The 23728-nt window shown below is 40.0% G+C and overlaps 1 protein-coding gene and 1 pseudogene across 2 annotated transcripts; one reads left to right on the top strand and one right to left on the bottom strand.

Moving 5' to 3' along the window:
- The first annotated feature begins 57 nt into the window (after nt 1-57).
- LOC144646564 (uncharacterized) lies at nt 58-10016 on the top strand. The gene is made up of 15 exons (XM_078506196.1): nt 58-238; nt 369-445; nt 953-1025; nt 1704-1845; nt 2827-2964; nt 3575-3684; nt 4486-4581; nt 5449-5532; nt 6047-6102; nt 6561-6631; nt 6825-6930; nt 7825-7927; nt 8388-8467; nt 9047-9121; nt 9540-10016. Exons 1-15 carry the CDS (start codon nt 151-153, stop codon nt 9621-9623), a joined length of 1383 nt encoding a protein of 460 aa, XP_078362322.1. The 5' UTR covers nt 58-150; the 3' UTR covers nt 9624-10016.
- Nucleotides 10017-11080: 1064 nt separating this feature from the next.
- Nucleotides 11081-17335, bottom strand: LOC144645641 (uncharacterized; annotated as a pseudogene). Its single transcript, XR_013569317.1, has 5 exons — nt 17294-17335; nt 16798-16870; nt 14142-14228; nt 12470-12839; nt 11081-11936 (listed from the first exon to the last, which is right to left on the bottom strand). The product of XR_013569317.1 is annotated as an uncharacterized LOC144645641 (transcript).
- Nucleotides 17336-23728: the final 6393 nt, after the last annotated feature.

The raw sequence follows: 23728 nt of genomic DNA, 5'->3' as shown, positions 1-23728 counted from the left end.
AAAGTCAGTGGACTCAAGCTCGTCCCCAGTGCTATCCGCGTGGTTGGTGGTAACGCCTGTCACAAAAGAACATCACGCGACTTCCACAGGTTGGGATATCCTCCCACAAAGTTTTTCTCCTCCGAAACAGTCGTCTCTCTTCTTGCTGTCATGTCGTCTTTTGCACCACCGAGTAAGAAAGCCAGACGATCGCGCAGTAATGGCGCAGCAGCTGACAGCGAAGGCGATTTTTTTCCAGGTTGCGTGCAGATCGTGAATTTATATTCGCAGCAGTCTACCTCGCTCTTCAGCAAGTGTAGCGTTGTAAATGTACAGGGTGTGTCATTTGTCTGAATCTCGGACGTTTTTTTTTTTTTGCCTTCTTGCAGGAATAAGCAAAATAGAATTCAAGCCTGATGCAGGGCCTGGAGATAATCTCTGCTTCAAACACTACAATTCTCAAGAGGTAAAAGAAATTCACTTCTCACAGACACAGTCATTAATTTGTACGCCTGGTTTACATCTACGCCTTGTTTAATAAAAGAGATCTGTAGAAACCCAAATTAATTTACAGAAAACAGTGTAGAAAGATATTGTCATTTTATTTTTTAAAGCTGGATATTAGTGATTTTTTTTTTTTACTTGAACCCAAAACTTATTAAATTGCCCAACTGCAGTAACTAACATGCACCCCTGCAAGATCTATACACTGCAAAGAACTGTTATTCTCGTGATGAGGTGACAATGGAGATGGCATAGTCCTAATGCGAGGCACTTTAAAAACCATGATGTGCCGATTTTGTAAAAGATATATAGCTAGCATGGAATGAAATGAAATTGGACTTAAAAATTTGCACCGATTCTTGATAGCCACTTTCCAGAGTTTTTTCTTGATTGTAGTGGTATTGTTAACTTTATAAAGAAAAATGTCTCAATCAAGGATAACTTGTTTAGATATCAATATAATCAACAGGTGGTTATGGGAAAAACAATGGAGGACTGGTGTCGATTTTCAGTATGTTTTTGGCACACATTTAGGGGCACAGGTGTGATTTTACTTTTGTGTTTTAAATTTATATATTATAAATACTCAATATTCCCACAATAACAACTGTGTTGAAATATTGGTACTCCCACCATGGAATGTTTTTTTTTGGTTTAAGTCTCCCACTCTTTTAGAAATTCTATTTTTTCTTTGAAAATGTTTCACCATCACCTCCTAATTTTCCATGGCCTTCCATGGTGACGTGGGTATGGATATTATCTGGAACCGTGACAACACATCGGTGCAAGCAGAAAAGATGTAGTTCTCGGAAATTTCCATACCCTCCCCATGGGACAGGATCTCAGAGTCACAAAATAAGTTTCCTTAGGAATGATACAGTATAGATATTTTCTGGATTGGAAACCATACAATCTCCAAACAGACTCTAGTTTTTACACAGTGTGTGTATGTGAAAGAACTAAACATAGCCAGAGAAAACTGTGAGGGAAAATAACACCTACTTAATGTCATGCACTGATTTTAATATTAGTTTGTTGTTGCTAGGAAAATAATATAATTTAATAGAAAATTATTGGCTAGAACAAAATTTTGAAATGAAAAGTAAAACCTCACCAACCATGCTAATAAAGTATGTAATTGTCTTACACAACTGATGACATATTTGTGGACAGTTGTTAATTTACTTTGTAATTGATTAGTGCCATCTTTTCATTACAAGGTGCTGATCCATTTGGTTTTCCCACAATTTCAAGACACTGGGATGATGGAAGCAACAGCTTGGAAAATGCAAAACGAAGGCTGAGAGCAGCATTTGAATTTTTTGAGAAACTTGGTGTGAAATATTATACTTTCCATGACAGGTAACAAGTGCCATTCAATCAATCAATCAATCAATCAATCAAACTTTATTTATAGAGGGTTACACGTAATAGTTTTACAACTAATAAATTTGTGGCCCTCTCTAATGTACTAAAAAAATTAAGAATCTACTATAAACAATAATCTAATTTAAAATTTAGTTAAAACCTAATTTAAAATCGAAATGTAAGTTAAAAATTTAAAAACTAATCTACAGTATTGATCCAAAGGTAATTATTACTAAATAACACAATCTAAAAGTTATTATCTAAAAAAGGAGTAAAAATATTATTCTTGAGCTGACTTAATTTAAAATATTTATACAAAGCATTCCTAAGGATATTTACAGATGAAGAGGTGCATAACCTAAGGGGGATGTGATTCCAGCATTTACTAGTCGTTGCGGAAAACGTGCGACCTCCCTCTTTCACTCTATTAAATGTTGTTGGTAAAATGGTAAAATTAGCGCCCCGTGTATTCCTATTGTGCTGGCTGTTATTAAGTCTTAATAGGTCGTTTATGTATAACGGGCAAGCACCCATGATCCTTTGGTGAGCTATAGTGCACCTTTTTATATCAGCCTCGATGTAGTAAGGTATCCATCCTAAAGTATTAAAAAGATCTACAGTTCTATGGCGTTGCTGAGCGTCAAGGATAATACAAGCACATCGTTTTTGCAGCCTGAATATCTTACTTATGTTGTCCTGGCTGCAACAGCTGGTCCATGTTACACTGCAGTATAAAACCAATGGTTTAATTAAAGAATAATGATAATGATAGAAACAAGAAAATCATGATCACTTTTATTTAGGACATACTAAGAATCAAGTAGCTCGCTGTAAACAAGAAATTTATCCTTGGAATTTTTTATTTGGGTGTGCTGCCTCGGGTTCTCCACAACCTGACCCTTTCATGTTTGTTTAAAAATGTAGAGCCAAATGAAAAGCAGAAAACTAAGTATAATATTTTTTTTTTATGTTAAGGGACATTGCCCCAGAAGGAGATAACTTGCAAGAGACGAATGCTAATCTGGATCAGCTCACTGATCTTGCTCTTGAGCTGCAGGGGAAGACTGGAGTCAAGCTACTTTGGGCAACATGCAACCTGTTTGCCAACCCAAGGTATTTAGTAATGAACATACCATAAAATGACCTCCCCTCCCTAGTTTAAGAGACACCCTTGAGACTTGAGAGAGTGCCAGCTTAGGCAGGGACAGATCTAGAGAGAAGATGAAGATGCAGGGGGTGCAGAACCCCCCCCCCCCTTGAGATGACGTGTGGCTTTCTTATACAACTGGTGTTCTGTAAAAAAACTATGTGGTTTATTGGGGCACCCCCTCCTAAAAAAAATCCTGCATCCCAAACATTATATGCATTTCAAGAGGTGTTAGGAGCGGTATCTGCTTATGGGATGGAAGGTTACAAATGTTGTGTTTGTATGTGGCTGTGACCATGACTAACGTTCTGCTTAATGGAGATGTCTCTTTAGGAGACAGAGCTGTCATTAAGTTTTTATGCAGCTGTAACATTGAAGTTATCACCTGAAGCATTTCATTCTGAACCCAAGTGTAAATTAACGAAAATTGACATTTTCACCCGTAACATTGAGTGAGCTCAGCCGTAACACGTGTTACAGGTTACAGCCCTTAATGACAGCCTTGGGAGAGACATGTATTGTGTAATCAAGACAATCAAGACATGGCCTTAATTAGCTGAATGCTGTTGTCAACAGGTACATGAACGGAGCAGCTAGTAATCCTGATGCCCATGCATTTGCTCACGCTGCTGCTCAGGTCAAGAAAGGACTTGAAATTGCCAAGAAACTTGGAGCAGAAAACTTTGGTAAGAACAATGAATAATGTTGGATGGTGAACTTGACCTTTATATACCCAAGGACATCTTAAAGAAGGACATCTTAAACAACATTTTCTTGTTAGCAATCAATCTTGCTATTGGATTCAAAATGTGCTTTGCACTGACATTCTTGTGCAAGTTATAAACTGTGTTCCAAGATAATATGAAAGACCTGGTGGCCTGACAACCCTCCAAGTTTACTTTTTTCCTTGGTGGCCATTTGGCCACCACACCAACTACTCAAGTTTTGGTCACCAGTGAAAAATTTAAGTCACCAAATTTAGCTGATGCTTTCAATCATTCCTCACAATTTTAGTCGCCAGGCTGGCGACCTTGGGTCAAATTTAGTCGCCATGGCAACTAAAATGCTCTTAACTTGGAGGGTTGCCCGATAGTTAGGGGGTTGGATTTGAATGCTCAAGGTTCAAGTAAGTATTGCCAGGCAGGGTCATTGTGTTGTGTTCTTGGGCAAGACACTTTACTCTCATAGTGCCTATTCCTACCTAGGGGTATGAACTGTTAGGGAAACCTGATAAAATGTTGAGGTTACCTACGTCCCTCAAGGCAGGGAGAGTAGCAATACTCCTAGTCGCGTCAAACTGCAGAAACTGTGATAAGTTCTGCATGATCAAGATAATTACAAACAGAGATGTTCATAAGGCTGAAATTGGTTGATGGATGGAGAGTCTTTTAACTTTGATCACTGACTGAAGTGATACTAAGTTAGAAACTGATCTTCAGGTAAAAATGGTGCGCGATTATAATGTTCCATAATAAATTTGTTTGCAGTGTTCTGGGGTGGACGTGAGGGTTACCATACCTTGCTTAACACTGACGTCAGGAGAGAGCTTGACCACATGGGGAGCTTCTTCCAGATGGTTGTAGGTGAGTATCAAAATGTGTTGTTCCAGAAAATATCCATACCCCTCCCACAAAAGGTTTTTTTTATTTGAATCCCCCCACCCCCTCTGAAAATTCCAGTTAAGCCCCATTCTTTCCTTTTAAAAATTTGACTTTAGAGCCCCACACCCCCTCAGGATTTCCAATGATCTTCCATGGGGTGGGTATGGGTATGTTCTGGAACTGCACAATGCTAAATACTACTAAGTTATTTTTAAAATTGAATTCATGAGGACACTGTTCTTTGCATACTCAGAAAGCTCTTTTGGATTATTATGCATTTATGTGCAGTTCTATATTTAAAATGTCCAGTGTGTAAGAAGTCAAGCTTGCTGATAGTCCATGGCTAGAGGGTTTTATCCATCACTTGCCCAATGGGCACTAACACCGCTTTTGTTGGCAGATGAAGTAAGGCCACTGAGAAAGGCCTTTGGGCTAGCACACAATGGCTCCAACTTTAGTAATGATAAATAAAACTTATTATAGCACACTTATAATACAAAAGTTCTAAGGCACTTTAAAAAGTAAACTAAAAATAAAAAAACTTTTGAAATAAATTAGTCTAAAGATTCCCCTTAAAAGTATTTAAGTCTACTGCCAGTCTCAGATGTTCAGGTAGGCCGTTCCAAAGTGTTGGCGCACAGACAGAAAAGGACTGATCGCCATACTTAGAATTGGACTGAGGAACCTTCAAAAGACCCGTAGATGAAGATCGTAATGGCCATAAGTAGTTGCCCAAAAGCAACTTGGCAAATCCATTTTCTTTGCACCCTTTAAGTTTTTTGTCAGTTAAATATGAAGGTATTAATTTCAATGTATTCTCTGATAACACTGTAAATATTACATTTTCAGACTATAAGGAGAAAATAGGATTTACAGGCCAGTTGCTCATTGAGCCTAAGCCAAAAGAACCAACCAAGCACCAGTATGACTATGGTAAGTATGGTTGAATATGTGAAGGGAACTCTGTTATGATAATATTTATTTGGGAGGAGGGAGAAATACCAAAGTGCCAGAAAGAAAACCCTCGGCAAGAATCAGCAAGACTTGATTCACACGCATCTAATTGTATAACTTCCAGCAGCAGTGCTTTCGCTTCTCATGGCAGCATGACACAACAAGCAGAAATTTTATCTTTCTTTCTAAGCAGTCTACATTTAAAGGGATGTTATAGAACTTTGGTGTTGGAGACAACATCTCCACTCATAATCTCAATTAAGTCAAATTTTAACCTAAGACCCAGTGATTTGTGCTATGGACTAGGTTTGAACTTACAACACCAAAACCCCGACCCACCCCCTCCCCCCCCCCCCCTGCTTTTCAATCCAATGTCTGCACAAACCTCTCACTGATTAACCTAGTAAAATAGACATGAAGCATTCGATTTCCTGAGTTTTGTCTCTCAGTTATTCAGACAGCTGGATTGCATAGTTCCTTCTTTCCATTTCAGATGCCCAGACCGTTATTGCTTTTTTGAAGACATACGGACTGGAGGATGATTTTAAGGTCAGTTTGTCTAAGAGTCTACATTCTCTCAGTGTACAGAGCTTTCTGTGCAGACTTTCCTTTGCGAATTGCCTTGTCATACAAAGAAGCCGCTTGACTTTAAACTGTCAACTGGCGGAAAAATTGCTGCATTACAACTACTTAAAGGTGGTTCAGATGGTTAGGTCTGTAGTGACAAGAGTGTTGTTTGAGTTGTTAGAAATCAGGAGTCAGATGTTCGAAGGGCAGATAACGCTATCCATCGGATAAATCGCTATCCAGTGGATAAATCGCCTTTCAGTGGATAAATCGCTATCCAGTGGATAAATCGCAATCCAGTGGATAAATCGCAATCCAGTGGATAAATCGCTATCCATCGGATAAATCGCTATCCAGTGGATAAATGTTAACAAAACATACTACGCTTATCTATCTAATGAGCCCAGCAGCTTACTTAAATCTCTCTATCCACTTGACAGCTGAACATTGAACCGAACCACACCACCCTGGCTGGGCACTGCTATGAACATGACGTTGTGGTAGCATCCAAGTAAGTTTTAACAATTTGATTGACAGAAAAGACGGAGTCGCCGTTCTGATTGGTTAAAGCATAATGCACGCGTTTTCTTGCGCGCATTATGCGCAAGAAGTCAGTTACTTTTAAACGTTATCGGAAAGCTGCTTGTCATTTTAGTCGCTTCCTATCACTAGCCAGCCGTTTTATGTTTCGTTCCTTTTGGCAGGTTTGGTTTCCTTGGTTCGATTGATTCCAACACAGGATCACCTGATCTTGGCTGGGATACCGATCAGTTCCCTATGGACATCAAGAACTGCACACTTGTTATGAAGGTTGGTAAACGAGCGAAAGAGCAACAAGAATACGCTATGTGTACGTTTTTATTGCTATTATTTGAAAATTTGCCATCGAAAAAATGACAAACGCGCTATAGAGAAAAATGTCTTATTAGAATGAATATGTCGTTGCAATTTCTTTGCATTACAAATCAAATGCAGCAAAGTAAAAGAGTGAGGACCGATATTCTCCTTGCAAGGACCGAGTGAGCAGTAGCCTGCGAGCAGGCTCACCTTGGGGCACGCGCGAATATACCGCTCGCTGTTGCAGCTACGCCGCTGTCGTGGCTTCGCTGCTCCCGTGTAGCTCTAGACAGTCCACAGCCTCTCGATTTTTCAACTTCTTTTCGCTCCCCCCCCCCCTCCCCCACCCCCTTGCTTCTTCCGTTTTGCGCTGGCGTCCAGGTCTCTCGCCGTTCTCACCGCGCGCTCATCGATCGAAAACACACGAAAAAATAGAGGGCTTTTCTCACCGCGCGCTCATCGATTCGACATCGATCGAGAAAACACGAAAAAATAGAGTGCTGTGGACAGTCAAGTGTAGTTCTCAGGCGTGCCCCAAGGTGAGCCTGCTCGCAGGCTAAGTGAGCAGTTAAAAATCGGCCCGGTTTTTAAAAAAATCTGTTGCAGTGCCGGAGATTTTAGAAATCGGCCGATTTTTATCCTTGCAGTTCAAATACAGGCAAATAAAATTGGGCCGACGAGTAGCAGCGTGTATATTTGCTTGAAACAAATCGGGTCGACAAATCGTGGCATGTAAACCAGCCTTTACTAGATATGCAGCTCTTTTTTGCTTCCATTTGATTTGACAGCATTGTTCAATTGGGCCCAGCTCGCCCCTTCCCTTTCATTCAGTGCATAAATGAAATACTAGTTACTTATTCGTTGCAGGCCATTATTGAACAAGGAGGTCTGGCGCCTGGTGGTCTCAACTTTGATTGTAAAATACGCCGTGAATCCACTGACCTAGAGGACATGTTTATCTCTCACATTGGTAAGATTAGGTTTTTTAATCCAAACACTGAGAAAACGTCGGCCTGCGAATACAGTCGTCTCTCATCGCTCCTGACCGGTCTGGCACCAAACCGGCCGGGAGCCTGACCGATAAGAGGCGACTGTATTCGCAGGCTATAAAAAAAGTTTGAAAAGTGTATCTTGCGTGCTCTATTTAAAAACTTGACCATGTAATGTTTTTAAATATGAATGGAAAAAGAGTGCAATTTTTATAAATTCCCAGTTATGACAAGGCGGACGCGAGAATTGACCATCGGCAAATAGTCAGCGACAGCGCAACCAATTACATTCGCGGATTTGAAGTAAACCTCAGCTAGTTTCTATACTAATCTGCGCAATTCAGTTGTTTATTGACTGAAGTTAATATCGGCATCTCAGTTATGTTGAACTGGAAATATTTTTCAAAGATCGTCCACAATTGCGTACTCTTTTGTTTCAAGGTGCTATGGATTCATTCGCTCGAGGACTCAAAAATGCTGCCAAGCTGATAGAAGACGGAACTTTGGAATCCTTAGTCAAAGTCAGTTTATAGTTCTGTTTTTTTGTCTGTTAGTTGTAATGATGCTTTATGAGTGGTTTCAGCCAAGTGGAGGTGGACAAGAAATAACTGAAAAGTTTTTTCCTTGTTGCAAAGTCAGAAGATAGCCTACCTTACCTCGTAACACCATGAATGACGTCACTTCACGTTACCTAGCAACTTAACGTTACATTTATAACATCCTTTGGAAGAAGAAACATCACCAGCTTGACCAGGTTACCACTGTCACACTTGATCAAGGCAGAACTTTTGAGTGGATTACGAGAAGCCCCTTTTTCTTCTTAGTCCGTCGAGAGTGAAGCGAAAAAAAAAAGCCCTCGGAAAAATGGGCGCCTAAAAACTGGGGGCGACACGTGGGGACGAGCCCCCAGATTTCGCGGGGCCATCTTTCGCCTCACGTCGAGGAAAAGGAGTTGAGCAATATTTCAAGGAACATGATAGAAAGAGACATTTTCAAGAGGTATCACCCCAAACTCCCTTAGTCGGGTTGACACCTCCACTTGTCCCTCTCCCCCACGCCATTTCTCGCGTTTTTAATCGTACTTTTTTGGTTTATTTCAGGAACGTTACAGTAGTTTTGATAAAGGAATTGGAGCCAAGATTGAGAAAGGAACCACATCTCTAGAAGAACTTGAGGTATGTGAAACGTTTCCAACTATTAAGATGGGTTTATTGTTAGGACATTTTTCAGCACTTCTGAATGAAATGTTACTGACTGTATGTGCTAAATACCAACACTCAGAAACTAAGGCATCTGTTCCTGTATCATTTTCCATCGAAGGAAGAAAAAATTCAAAACGCTTGATTGCTAACAATAAGTTCGTTTGAATCTGAATCAATTGGTCCGGTTTCGAGGCTGGGCGGGGTTACTGCATGAGTTGAGGTTTTGGGCAAGACACTTTACTCTGACAAATGGGTACCGGCGTACTGTGAGGCAACCTGTTCTTCTGGTAGGGGGAGGGGTGGGTCACCTGAAGTTCGACTAGAATCCCAGCTCGGGGGACTGTATCGTTGTTCATTGTTTAATTATTCGTTGATTTGTTTATTATTGCAGGCTTTCATTATGGAACATGGAGAGCCAAAGCTGATATCGGGAAAACAAGAGAAATGCGAAGCGATCGTCAATTATTTTGTGTAGATAAAGTAACGCTATACAAATGAATAATTTAACTAAAGTTCCTAATCAAGATTTTCGGTCCTAGAATTCTTACTTTAATTGTTTTAGACAAATCATCGTGTTAGGACACACAAAAATAGACAAAATTTTCATCATCATCATCATCATCATCATCATCATCATCATCATCATCAACAACATCATCATCATTTATTAGCCACTTTTGAAATGAATTTTTACAAGATAACTAAAGTAGATAGGGCGGGGAGACCTCCAGGGAACCACCAAGCTTATAGGGGAGGCCACCTCGGGTTAGCAATTACCTGGATTTTGGGGATAACAACAAAGGGGGCAAAACTATCATGTTTTAACTATAATATTTAATATTTTCCTGAATAAAATTGACTAGGAATGTTTCTCAATCGTGTAATTGTTTACCTTAGGGGTTTTGCCGCATAGAACGTTAATAACCAACGCCACAGATTACCGTGATCTGTAATAACGTGAAAAATCCGATTCTTGATAAGACGTGAAATGACCGGTATTTTGAGTGAAGCGTAAAATGGAATCCCTCCACTTCACCTTACTTAGCTTTACCACACACTCGGTAAGTCTAGTAAGAACCCAGCAGTCGCGATATACGTTCGAAGTTAAAATTAATTTCAACAGTTTCCTGAACAAAGATGTGTGGTGTGTGGATGCACTTTTCTTATCATTTAAGTATGGAGTAGAAAGAAGTTTCGTTTGCCGTTAAAATTTATAAAAATAAGTGAAGTATGAAAAGATTAGGGTAAGAGATTTGTAGTCAGGAAGCGACCGGCCATTTTATGGCCAAAGTTTCCAGATCTTTTTGTAATTGACCACACGAACTGTGCGTCAAGTTAGTTTCACGATTTCAGGTTGCTGTTATTTGAACTTATCAGCTTAACGAGCTGTTTTATCCACTGGAAAGAAAACCCACCACAATGTTTCACATTAAAACAGTAATAAGTACTCTTGGAAACTTATTCAGGCACCCATCATGGTAAAAAGTACTCAACAAATGTCAGGAAATCATTTGAGGAGGTGTGATGACTAATAACTGAGGAGACATAAGTTTCAATATAACAGACAAAGAAAAAAAAATGAGAGTCACGTTTTCACGTTTAGAACACCATCATCTTTACCAGTACTTGATACAAATCACGGGATCACGTTTATTTATAATTAATGGTTTTCAAGTGAGCCGTGAGCTCTAACGCTAAATTGAAACATGACTGTAATACTACTAAAAACTAAACTATTACTATAATCCTAGAATTAAACCTACTAACAAGTTAAAAATTTAATAATACATACTACTTACTACAGTAACAGTAACAGGATTGTTCCTTGCATTGTATCAAAGTACTTCTTTGCAGGCTACCTTATCATTACATGTAAGTAGAGATCACATAAGTATCACTATAGTTGTTAGCATATGGCCAGAGAGTATCACTTCAAGTCTTTAATTGGATAACAACTTTGCCGTCGCCTTTGTTAACACCCGACATGTTCTGCTGATCAGTTCCACTATTATACGACCCCCCTCCCCCTGCCACTCCACTAGTCGAATTCCCCACAACTCCCCCACCGGAATATCCACCCCCTCCACCACCAAGTATATAGGCAAATCCACCCCCACCGAAGCCCCCATGGGATACTGGGCATGTTCCTCCAGTTCCGCCATTAATAAAACTTGAGGGATTCTGTTCAATTCCAGCACCCCCTTTCCCGTCTCCTGTTAGTCCCGCTCCCCCTCCCGCCGCCGTACGAAAAACAACGTTGCCCGCAGCGTCACAGACCTGTCCACCAGTCCCTTCCTTCCCACCACACCTGGTACCATTCTCTGTCGCCTGACCTGGGTCACCGTCTTTATACTGTACACGTGAGCCACCCCCTCCCCCACCGGCAATAATTAACGGGGTGTTATTTAACAAAGTCACAAAGCTTCCCCCTCCCCCTCCCCCTGGCTGATCCCCCCAGCTCGTGGCACGGTGACCTTCTTGACCCACAAGGATTTTAAGCTGAGTTCCTTGCACAAGTTTGAAAGTTCCCTCTATCTGTGCTCCTAAACCACCCGTCGTCCAAGATACGGGAACCTTGCTGATATCGGTACCATTAGCCCCTGAGCCACCTGATGCTTCAATTACGTAACTTCCGGTCACGGGAACAGTCCAAATTTGGATGCCATTGTTTAATGTGACTTTGCCTTCCAGCAGCGTTCCTACATACCCGGATGTAATAGTCGGCCCAGTTTCTCCTCTGGCACCCAGGGTTGAAAAGACAAAGGTTTGTTCTATGAAAACAGTGTCGGTAATCAATAAAGGCAAGCTATAGGCCATTTCCGAGTTCCCTTTTGCCTCTGTTTCAAAACGAGTCTACGTGCGAAACCTTTCACATGAAAATAAGTTTCACCTACAGGTCCATTATCATGCAAATAGAGGCAAAGGGTACCTCGGAAATGGTCTATTGCTTGTGGGTCTTATGGGTGTCAGTTCAGCTCTTAATGACTGGTAAGATTGAGTTGTGAATCAATAACCTAAACATTCATTGACTGCTTTGATCAACAGCGGAGAGTAGCGGAGAGAGTGATTTGATCTCAAGAGGACAATATGAAACGTTTAATAATATTACAACCGTACAAACTGAGTTTTACCTTTGTTTCCAGTCTCAGCTTTAGTGTTGTATTGATCCTAAGAAAAAAGGACATTTAATATCAGTGGCAATTTCAAGTACTTTGTCATAAGGGACTATCCAACTCAATGACTGGTAACATGTTTGATGATAAAGATATTTCTCAGAATTTTTTTTATCCTGTTCCCATTAGAAATTTATAATTGCAAAATCAGAATGATTTCTTCCTTTAATGACTAACCATAAGATTAAGCAGTTGGGCAAAGATGTATCCACTCATTGGCACAAGGGAGGTGACACCAGTCTCAGCGATGTTTATTCCTTCATCGTTCAACTCACAAACCATGGTTCCTTCCTTTTTGTCGTAATTTAATGAGCGGCACTCAGGAAAACGTCTCATGCAGAGTTGAGCGCATGATAAAACACTGGAAGCCTTCTTACGATGGATCACGTGACCTTCTAGATAATGATCTTCCACAGTGTAAAGAAAGGAGGACCGGCTGTTGTCATCAGGGCTACTGAATGAACATGAAACAAGCGCTATGATGGTCAGCGGTATTATGAAGAAATTCATGCTTGGACCTACGAAAAGCGAAAGTGATCAACATGAAAGTTGTGTTTCATGAACAATGTGAACATTTAAACATAACCAGGAACACAGGTGACACGAATGGCATCAACCGTAAGGGATAGAGACTTGAAAGAGAAAGAAGAGAGAGAAAAAAAGGGAAGAGAAGAGAATTGAAGAGATCAGAAGAGAAGAGAAGAGAAGGGAAGAGAAGAGACGAAAAGGGAAGGAAAGAGAAGAGAAAAAATAGTGTGTAGAGTAAAGAGCGTAGTTTCAGCGTAGTTTTAGCATTCTTGAAATGTTCAGCCAATGCTTGTGACGAATTTAAACTGTTTAGTCGGTCGTAATATTTAAGTCAAAAGAAAATTCCTATCTGACATCGACCGGTAGACAAAGTATTGTAACTAACCAGAGCAAATGCCTGGTCAACTCTATTGTTTAGTTTCCTCTCAAACAAACAAGACTGTTCAGCAAATGCTCCGACGACTTTCCGTGCAACCTGCCTCAGTAACACCTGCAATAAGCAGCGCAAAAATCTGTTGAACCTGATCGGGAAGCAACGCATAAAACTTCCGTTGCAGTGTCAAAGCAATCGTCGTGGAACCTGAATCTATTTCGTGCAAAGCAATCGACACTGAAGTGCTGCCGACAACGAATACGTCGTGTGGCATTTTCATTTTTAAGCTGTGGTACACTACTGGAGCAATTTGTCATGCAATTTAACCTGTGTTTCAACAAAATACTCGAAAAATTGGCTAATGAAAAGCGCCTATGAATCGGAACTTAAAGGAATGAAAGCTGGTGTTTTACCTTTACATGCACACACCTCCAAGTAACCAAAGTTTTCTTCCTGTTTCTCTGCTATCAATAACGAGCTTGCAGACGCCTGTAGATATGAAAATAAAATCAAAAATACACTGAGATAGAAGCAGTTAGTAACTGTTCATCATTTCAAGAAGGTAAAAGTTACTCATTTTGGTTGTCTTTTTTTTGTTCATAATATTTCGCGAAAGGTGCGGTGCATGACCTTACAGATGATGCGTAGGACTCCAATTTCTTAGACCTGGGCTAAATAGTACCTCTCCACCTAGAGCTATAAATGAGTTATCAAATAAAGTTTTGGGAACAAGTGAAAAAAAAAAACTCTGGAGGTACATAACTTGCGATTGACTAGTTGGTTTCTGCTAGGAAAAAGTATTAGAGTTAATACTGCGGTAGTGTTGGCCAAGCTTACTGTTAATATAACGTTTTAACTGTAAGGTCAAAAGTTGAACGACTTTCATGAGCAAGCGCTACCATCTTTTAAACTGAGTTACCTGTATGCCGGTCGTCTGATAGTGTCTTGTTCTTCCTTAACAACCAATTCAAAATCACAGCTCCAGGCACAGCTACCAGCAAAAGGACTGAAGAATTAAATAATTCAGCGACAGGAAGTTTTAATAACACTTTACAGCTGCTGCTTCTGATTGAAAATTGACAGTCAACAGGTAGAGTTGATTCATCCGCCAACGGTCTTGTCATTACTAACAGATAGAGTTAATTACCCATCACATTGAACGCGCCTTATGCCGTAAAATAAACACCACATCGTTCTTAATATACATTTTAAATGCATGGTGTTTTATCGTTTATTACCGAACAAAAAGGAGGCTTTTAAAGAATATAACATTATTCACGCAGGGACATGTCCTAAACTACGAATATTCGCCCTGTTTTCCTCACATTCCACGAGCGGAAGTTTACGGGAGAACGAGAAAGGACTGGGAAGGAAGGAAAACTAGAAAGACCGGTCCTTCCACCGCCACTGAAGAAAAAAAAAATACAAAAAAACTGCGCGATATTTCTGTTTACATGCAAATAGAAATTTTCCAAGGGCGTATACAAAACGAAAATGAGAATGAAAGAAAACTAGTTTCTTTCTAGGAATTTCCATTTCTGACAATGAAAAATAACTATCAACCTGTCAGAGAGCTCATCTCAACTCAGCAGAAAAAATATGATAAAATCTTTCCATAGGATGCATGTCTGCGTATCGACTGAGAGGTGAATAAAGACCAGGGAGGATCTATACAATTTTTTTGTTATTTCGCGATAGCAGATGCGTAATGAGCTTCCTTTCTTGAACTGATATCTAAATACAAATTTATTATTACCGTTGTCAGACCCGGCCAGGGGTTTTGGGTATACGGTATCTTGGGTGTTTTTAACCAAGGTATTCAGTATCTTTTTGCCGAAATACGGGTATTAAGTATTTTTTTTTTCCCTGAATGTTTGGAATTCTGTATATAAGCGTAATGTTGGTGTTTTTTCTTTTTTAAAGTGTCTTATCCTCAGTGCTTGTGTCACTTTGAAAAAAATCATGAAAGATCTGCAGTTCTTGCGTCAATAAGTTCGAGCGTACGAGCGCATGCTGCGAGTGGTCATGAATGGTGGTTTTGACTTTTTCAAAGCTGTTTATTAGGGACGGAGCATTATTTTTTGGAGGTGGGAAGGGGAACAAAAATTCTGAAAAAAAGTTGTTTGCAAAAGCAAAAAGGCTCAAATAGATTGTTGCAGACATGAGGAGGAGAAAATAGATAGTTTGATGACAATAAATAGTCGGCCATTTATGCATCATGATATATCATCAACAGCACTCTTTTTGACGCCCAGAATGCTGGAAATTGCATTTCCGATCTTCTAGATTTCAAAATTCTCTGGGGGAGAATGCCCCCAGACCCCCCTAGGAAAAGGGGCCTCACAGCCCCTTCTGTGGTTACACCAACCTATTCCCAATCGTAATCGGCTTATAAAAAATGTCATTGAAAACCCTGAATTACTTTTTTGTATTACTGTAAAACTTTCTGATCAAATGTGGTGTGCGCTCTCCCACAAAACCCGTAGTAGATAAAAGGTTCAACTAAAGTAGTTCATGCAGGTCCTGCTCACTAAAAAAAAAATTAAAAAAGAGGAAAAGGACATGTTTTGTTTTAAGTTCTATACAAAAATTACCAACCAAGGCCACTATCCGGACACCAAAGAAAAAATTGTCTGAGGGAAGACACAGCCCGAAATTTTTTTTTTACCCAGACAACGACACATAAAAATAACTGTTTCTTGCATGAAAAAAAAATAGATCCCTCCCCTCCAAATAAATAATGGTCCCTCCCCTAGTTACACCAGCCTTTGTTACCGGACATGGCTTTCAGGTAATAATTTTAGGTATTTGGTATCAACGTTTTTGCAGTTTTCAGGTATATTGGTATCCCAGGGCAAAAAAATGGGGTATATTGGTATCCCACTACCACCCCCCCCCCCTGGCTGGGCCTGCGTTGTGAAGAATTGAACCTATTGTCTGTTTCAAATTTCAATTTTGTTTTCTCTCGATCACAACGAGCAATAACATTAGGCTAGCTTTTGGTTGATTTTTAAAGGAACTACAAGGAAACTGCGTTGGATGGTTAGATAATTATTTACAAAGGCAAATGCGTATAGTGACATGTAACTGGCACTGTCAAATTCATAGCCACTATTCCAGATGTTTGAGCCTTTGACATCGACAGTTATTTGCAGTTTTAAAGGAAGCTATTATATTTTTGTAAATTAAAATTTATTTCTATAGATCATTTGAGAATCAAACAAATGCTTCGATAAGAGGCGTCTTTACTACTTGTTACACGTAATATAAAATGCTTCGGCGTATTTCCGTGTAATCTGACTCACAATTTTTTCAGTATGCCTTGGTAACCTGCAACAAGCAGCGCAAAGATAGTTAAAAATCTGTTGAGCCTGACCGGCAGGCAACGCATAGAACTTCTGTTGCAGTGTCAAAGCAATCGTCGTAGAACCTGAATCCACAGCAACGCTTGTGAGCGGCTGAGGCACACTATGCAATTCAACCTGTGTTTCAACAACTTTGCTCGAAATATTGGCTTATGAAAAAGCGACTTTAATTTGAATCTGAACTGAGAGGAATGAAAGCTGGTGTTTTACCTTTACATGCACACACCTCAATTCGCCAAAGTTTCTTCCTGTTCTCTACTTTCAATAACGAGCTTGCAGACGCCTGTATGGAAATAAAATCAAAAAATACACTGAGATAGAAGCAGTTGGTAACTGTTCATCATTTCAAGAAGGTAAAAGTTACTCATTTTTGGTTGTCTTTTTCTCGTTCAAGATATTTCGCGAAAGGTGCGGTGCATGACCTTACAGATGATGCGTAGGACTCCAATTTCTTAGACCTGGACTTAAGTAGTACCTCTTCACCTAGATCTATAAATGAGTTATCAAACAAAGTTTTGGGAAAAAGTCAGGAAAAAAACTCTAGAGGTACATAACTTGCGATTGACTAGTTGGTTTCTTCTAGGAAACCAGAGTTAATACTGCGGTAGTGTTGACCAAGCTTGCTGTAAATATTACATTTTTAATGTAAGGTCAAAAGTTGAACGACTTTCATGAGCTAGCGCTACCATCTTTTAAACTGAATTACCTGAATGCTGTCTTGTTCTCCCTGAACAACTGAAATCACATCTCTAGGCACAGCTTCCAGCAAAAGCACTGAAGAATTAAATGATTCAGCTACAGGAAGTTTTAATAACATGTAATTTACAGCTGCTGCTTCTAATTAGTTCGGTTTATCTTGAAAATTGACAGTAAACAGGTAGAGTTAATTCATCCGCCAACGGTCTTGTCATGTTGGACTTACAGATAGAGTTAATTACCCATCAAATTTAATGCGCCTTATGCCGTAAAATAAACACCATATCGTTCTTAATATACATTTTAAATGCATGGTGTGCATGTTTTATCGTTTATAACCAAAGAGAAGACTTTTAGAGAATATAACGTTATTCACACAGGGACATGTCCTATACTACGAATATTCGCCCGGTTTTCCTCAGATTCTACACGCGAGCGGAAATTTATGGAAAAACTAGAAAGGACTGGGAAGGGAGGAAAACTAGGAAGAGCGATCCTTCCACTGCCACTGAAGAAAAAAAAATTTGTACGATCTATCTGCTTGCAAAACAGAAATTTTCCAAGGGCGTATACAAACGAAAACTTTCTTTCTAGGAATGGGGAATTTCCTTTTCTGACAATGAAAAATAACTATCAACCTGTCAGAAAGCGTATCTTGTTTCAGCAGAAAAAAATATATGATAAAATCTTTCCGTAGGATGCATGTTTGCGCATCGACTGAGAGGTGAATAAAGACCAGGGAGGAACTATACCATTTTGTTTGTTATTTCGCGATAGCAGATACGTAATGAACTTCCTTTGGACTTCCTTGAACTTATATCCTTGAACTTGGCCGTTGTGAAGAATTAATTTAGTTGTCAGTGTTCACATCCAAACTTCTCTCGATCACAACGAGCGATTACATCAGGCTAGCTATTGGTTGATTTTTAGAGGAACTACAAGGGAACTGTTTCTTTGGACATAGGAATTGCGATGGATGGTTAGATAATTATTTACGAAGGCAAATGCGTATGGCCGGGTGTACCGCTATACCGTGATATGTAACTGGCACTGTCAAATTCTCATCCAATTTTAAAGGTGTTTGAGCCTTTGACATCGACTGTTAGTTGCGGTTGAAAGGGAGTTGATTAAATGAAAGTCAAAAATTTCATACTCAGTGTTTTTAGTGTTCCCAGCACTTTGAACTATCTATTAAGGTATCAGACTGGTGAAAGTGTTATTCTGAAGAAAACTTAATTACGGCGATGATTACTTGCATTTTAAGTTTATATTCTAAAACCTATTTCTTTGAAAGATGCGTGGGCGCCTACCAGCTAACAAGCAATTGATCAGCATTATTTTTTCGTCATAATCTAAACGTGTACTCGGTTCACTGTTATCAATCTTGGGTTCTAAATGTTTCGATTTCCTCAATCATTCTCACTTTATTGATGCCATAATTTACATCTATGAGTCATTTGAAAATCAAAAACATGTTTGGATAATAGGCGTCTTTAGCTCTTGTGACTTCCACATGAAACCCAGGCTTTCTCGCCTTTTCCTTCCTTGAATTGTTGTTGTCGAGGACCTACTCGACGAACAAGGAGGAAAAGGAGTTGCTACTTTTAACAAATAGATTCCATTTTGCCGTGCGTCTGTTCAGTTATAGATCACAGATGACGTCAAAATGTGGTATGAACAGAGAAGTGACCCACGAGGCGCTAGCCGAGTGGGTCACTGATGTTCATACCACATTTTGACGTCTTCTGTGATCTATAACTGAACAGACCCACGGCAAAATGGAATCTATTTGTTTTATATAATAACACAAGACTTCGGCACACTTCAGTTTGAGCAATGCCGCCGTAAAGATGAGCTAAGTTGTTTTGATTTCACCATTAAGTTTTCGTTAACACGAAGCACGGCTAATCCGATTGAATAAACAGGAAAATGGTCAATTGAAAGTCAATGAAAAAATTAACCTTTATTCCGATTTGGAAAGTTGTTCAAATCTGTAAACATAACCGAAGCGTTCAACCGCAATTCGTTTGTTTCCCGTGGCGTTGTCCAATTGCACAACATCGGTCAAACTTTCATACAGATTTCGGATAATTTCTCGAATAATTCACTGTCTTCTTCAAGCTTGTTTCGCCCAGTTAAATGCTTCGAAAGGTGAACGATGCTTGGCGTATTGTTTCTCACTGGACATTAGTAATTAATATCAGCTGAACTTTTTTGCTTTGTTGTGGCCTCGCAAGTTTGAAAAACTTTGCCGACAACTCTGATTTGGACTGATCACGCGCGCGATCACACCACCGCGTGACGTCATCCATGTATCTGTACTCTGATAGATCATAAGTAAGAACCAATAAAAATGCGCGTAAAATTCAGGTTATTATATAATTAACAAATAGATTTCATTTTGCCGTGCGTCTGTTCAGTAATAGATCACAGATGACGTCAAAATGTGGTATGAACAGAGAAGTGGCCCACGAGGCGCTAGCCGAGTGGGTCACTGATGTTCATACCACATTTTGACGTCTTCTGTGATCTATTACTGAACAGACGCACGGCAAAATGAAATCTATTTGTTTTATATAATAACACAAGACTTCAGCATACTTCTGTGTGAGCAATGCTGCCGTACCGATGAGCTAAGTTGTTTTGATTTCACTATTAAGTTTTCGTTAACACGAAGCACTGTTAATCCGATTGAATAAACAGAAAAATGGTCAATTGAAAGTCAATGAAAAAACTAACCTTTATTCCGATTTGGAAAGTTCGGTTCAAATCTGTAAGCATTAACCGAAGCGTTCAACCGCAATTCGTCCAATTCGTTTGTTTTCCGTGGCGTCGTCCAACTGTACAACATCGGTCAAACTTTCATACAGATTTCGGATAATTTCTCGAATAATTCACTGTCTTTTTCAAGCTTGTTTCGCCCAGTTAAATGCTTCGAAAAGTGAACGATGCTTGGCGTATTGTTTCTCACTGAAGATTTGTAATTAAGCTGAACTTTTTTGCGTTGTTGTGGCCCCGCAAGTTTGAAAAACTTTACCGACAACTCTGATTTGGACTATGAACTCTGATCACGCGCGCGAGTCACACCACCGCGTGACGTCATCCATGTGTCTGTACTCTGATAGATCATAAGTAAGAACCAATCAAAATGCGCGTAGAATTCAGGTTATTATATAATATACTATAGATGGTATTTCTGCGCGCGCACTGATTGGTCTATTTAAGTGCCAGTGAAGTAAATGGAAATTTTAGCTTCAATTAGCAAAGAATATTTAGGTACTCATTTTCAAAAGTTTTCCCCCAGTGTCATTGTAACGTACTCAGCAGTAAGTTCTGTTGGTATAATGGCCTCTCTCCTCTTGAGACTTTGTCGCTGACCGTCACGCAAACGAAACAGCCTTACACCGGCTAGATTAAAACGGACAGCAAGGGGACCGTAGAAAGTCATGTCGCCACAACAGGATGTCTGTATTAAGCCTCTCGTGGCAATGACGTGTCACGGGGCAGATTTCTCAGGCTTAAAAAGCAATACCTCATAGAACACTGCAGTAACAAAGTAACACACTAAATGGCACGTTTAGATTTCTCAAACGCCGGTTATACTGAAGCAGCTATATAAGAACAACAACAACAAGCACAATGAAGCAGTAGGTTTTTTTTATTGGATAACGAACCATTTGAATCATACACTGTGTTGTGAAAGGTTCGACTAACAGATACGATTAGTAAGTACGATAAGAATAATAAGGCAATCGCATACATACAACCATGTTTCATTCATCAATCAATGTATTATTGATCAATCAATACATATAACTGGGTTTTTTTTTTATCGATACTAATCTTGAAGACAGGATGGCTGGATATTGGCCTAGTTCACCGGGCCGTAGAGAAGATCCATAATCACGCAAAAGTAATAATGAAACCAGTATCCAGTCATCTTGACCTAACAAGCTTGGTCAATAAAGGATTTATTATATCGCTTAAAGAGCACCATTTTTTCGTTCGTGACTAAGTGGGCAATCCCAAGCGGGCGCTACTATGAGCCCCATCTTCAGCATCTTGCCCGCTCGGACTGCCAAAAACAGCGCATCATTAGGACCATCTTGCTTACTGGCGGAGCAAGTCATATAACATAAAAATTTAACTAGGAATTCCTGTTACCAGCTGGTCGATAAAAACATTATCTATCCTTTTCGCGCTATAGTGTCGCGCAGGGCGCGCGATACGGCTACATCAGTTCATTCTTTTTAGTACAACTGCAAATCCCATCACTAAAATTTAGTTTATACACAGAACAATAACAAAGGAGGTGGAGCCGGATTCATTAATCTAGTACCCAGATCTTCTCACTCTTCCGAAAAAAGCGAAGAGTTTCAATGGCAGTCGGGTATTAACGACTAAGCATTTTTCAGGCAAAGTTCCAGATCTAGTTGTAATAAATTATTGTTCACACATGAATTGTGCGTCAGAATTTTGTCAAGTCAGCTCCACACTTTCAGAATACTGTTACCTACCAACATACCGGTTAAAGATCGCGGGCTCAGCCGAAATTCTCCAAGACGAAATTAATATCCGAACTTATCAGCTGATAGAGCTGTTTTACCCCGACTGGAAGATATACTTGTCACAATATTTCACATTTAAAAAAACAGAAATAAGTACTCTTGGCATATAATTTATTCAGATGTTTTTAAACCGAGATCAAGCTGTAAGACAGCTGGGCCGGGTTGTTCGAAAGACGATTAACGCTAACCCTGGATTAAAAGATGATCAAGATTTTAATTTCTCTTGTTTTAAAGGGTTTCCCAAAGCTAATATTTTGTTAAGTTTGAGATTGGTCCGTGTCAAAACTGTGGGGCAGAAAATATTAGCAGAAAACCTCAATAAAATTATATAAAATTGAAATCAAATTTCACGCTAATCCTGGATTAGCTTAATCGTGCTTTGAACAACCGGGCCCAGAACTTTACTTATGTTAGGGAATCATTTAAGGACGTAAGATGACAAAAAACAAAAGGATCAGGGACATGAATTACAACATGCGGTCATAAAATCAAATATGTGTTTTGATCTGAAGGATGATTCCTGGCATTGCATTCATAGCACTTAAATACAAGCTACCTTCTAGAGTTTATAAAGCAGGGACCGCGGAGACCATTTTGAAGTGGTAGGGCTAAAAAGCTGGCTAAGACAAGCAAGCATTAGGGGTCACTTTCCCGCCATTTTATCATGTGAAAGTTTATATCGGAGCACCCCCGCGCGCCAAAGGCGCGCGCTGAGCGGAATAAGCAAATGATTATCCATCGAGCCGAGAAATTTTGCGGGTCGCCGCTAGCCCTGTACGTACGCACGGATTAGTCCTGGGGATGAGGAGGTTTCCCGCCTGTGGCTAAAGAAAATGAAGGAAATTACAAACAGCAAGTAAAGCTTGCAGGGCTAGACAAAATGTAGACAACGGCTAAAATTACTCAGCAACACTGCACAGCAAAAGATCTGAGAGGTTTATTAACCAACTGCTCTATTTTTTTTTTCAAGTGTGAGTGTATCGAACCTTGATGCGCCTTTACGTAAAAAAAATTGTGGCTCTCGTTTAATCATTACACGGTTAAATTTTAATTTTATTGGTCTCTGGTCGCATTTTTCGTACAACGAGCAACTGACGTAATTTACTATCGACTGGATGATGTGGACATTTCAGTTAGATCTAAACGAAGTTATGTGTGTTTATTGAGTAGGCTGAATGAAACTGCGAATAAAAAGAGCGACAGAGAACTTTCTTTCTTTCTGAACGTAGTTTCGATAGATTCCGTGCGGGCAAGGTTTAGATATTCTCCATTTAGGTTATTTTTTTGAATAAATGTGGAGCTCCGCTTTAACATGTTTAAGGCTTGCTATACATTATATTATCTTTTTCATCCGGAGCCCTAAAATATCAACCCAACCAAAAAAGTAGTAGGGCTATAGCCCTACCAGCCCCTCCCCCTCCGCGGTCCCTGTAGTTTTCAGCATATGGTCAGAGAGTATCACTTCAAGTCTTTAACTTGATAATAACTTTGCCGTCGCCTTTATTAAAGCCCGCCACGTTCAGTTGATTTGCTCCGCTATTATACGACCCCCCTCCCCCCGCCATTCCACCAGTCGAATTCCCTACAACTCCCCCACCGGAATATCCACCCCCTCCACCACCAAACTCAAAGGCAAATCCACCCCCGCCGAAGCCCCCATTGGATAACGGGCATGTTCCTCCAGTTCCGCCATTAATAAAACTTAAGGCATTTTCTGCAATTCCAGGCCCCCCTGTCCCGTTTCCTGTTAGTCCCGCTCCTCCTCCAGCCACCAGACTAGGATCAACGTTGCCCGAATCAGCGTCACAGACCTGTCCCCCAGTTCCTCCCGTCCCACCACACCTGGTACCATTCTCTGTCGCCTGACCTGGGTCGCC

This window comes from Oculina patagonica, chromosome 3 (assembly GCF_052425735.1).
Source record: "Oculina patagonica isolate OP01 chromosome 3, crgOcupat, whole genome shotgun sequence".
NCBI classification, from domain to species: domain Eukaryota; kingdom Metazoa; phylum Cnidaria; class Anthozoa; order Scleractinia; family Oculinidae; genus Oculina; species Oculina patagonica.
The sequence above is the reverse complement of the archived record's forward strand: the minus strand, read 5'-3'. Positions and strand labels throughout refer to the sequence as shown.

Excerpts from the sequence above, each read along its gene's own strand:
- LOC144646564 (XM_078506196.1), top strand. The coding sequence starts at position 151 with ATGTCGTCTTTTGCACCACCGAGTAAGAAAGCCAGACGATCGCGCAGT. Across the intron at positions 6,103-6,560 it reads GACTGGAGGATGATTTTAAG|CTGAACATTGAACCGAACCA; the intron begins GTCAGTTTGTCT and ends TCCACTTGACAG. Across the intron at positions 9,122-9,539 it reads CATCTCTAGAAGAACTTGAG|GCTTTCATTATGGAACATGG; the intron begins GTATGTGAAACG and ends TTATTATTGCAG.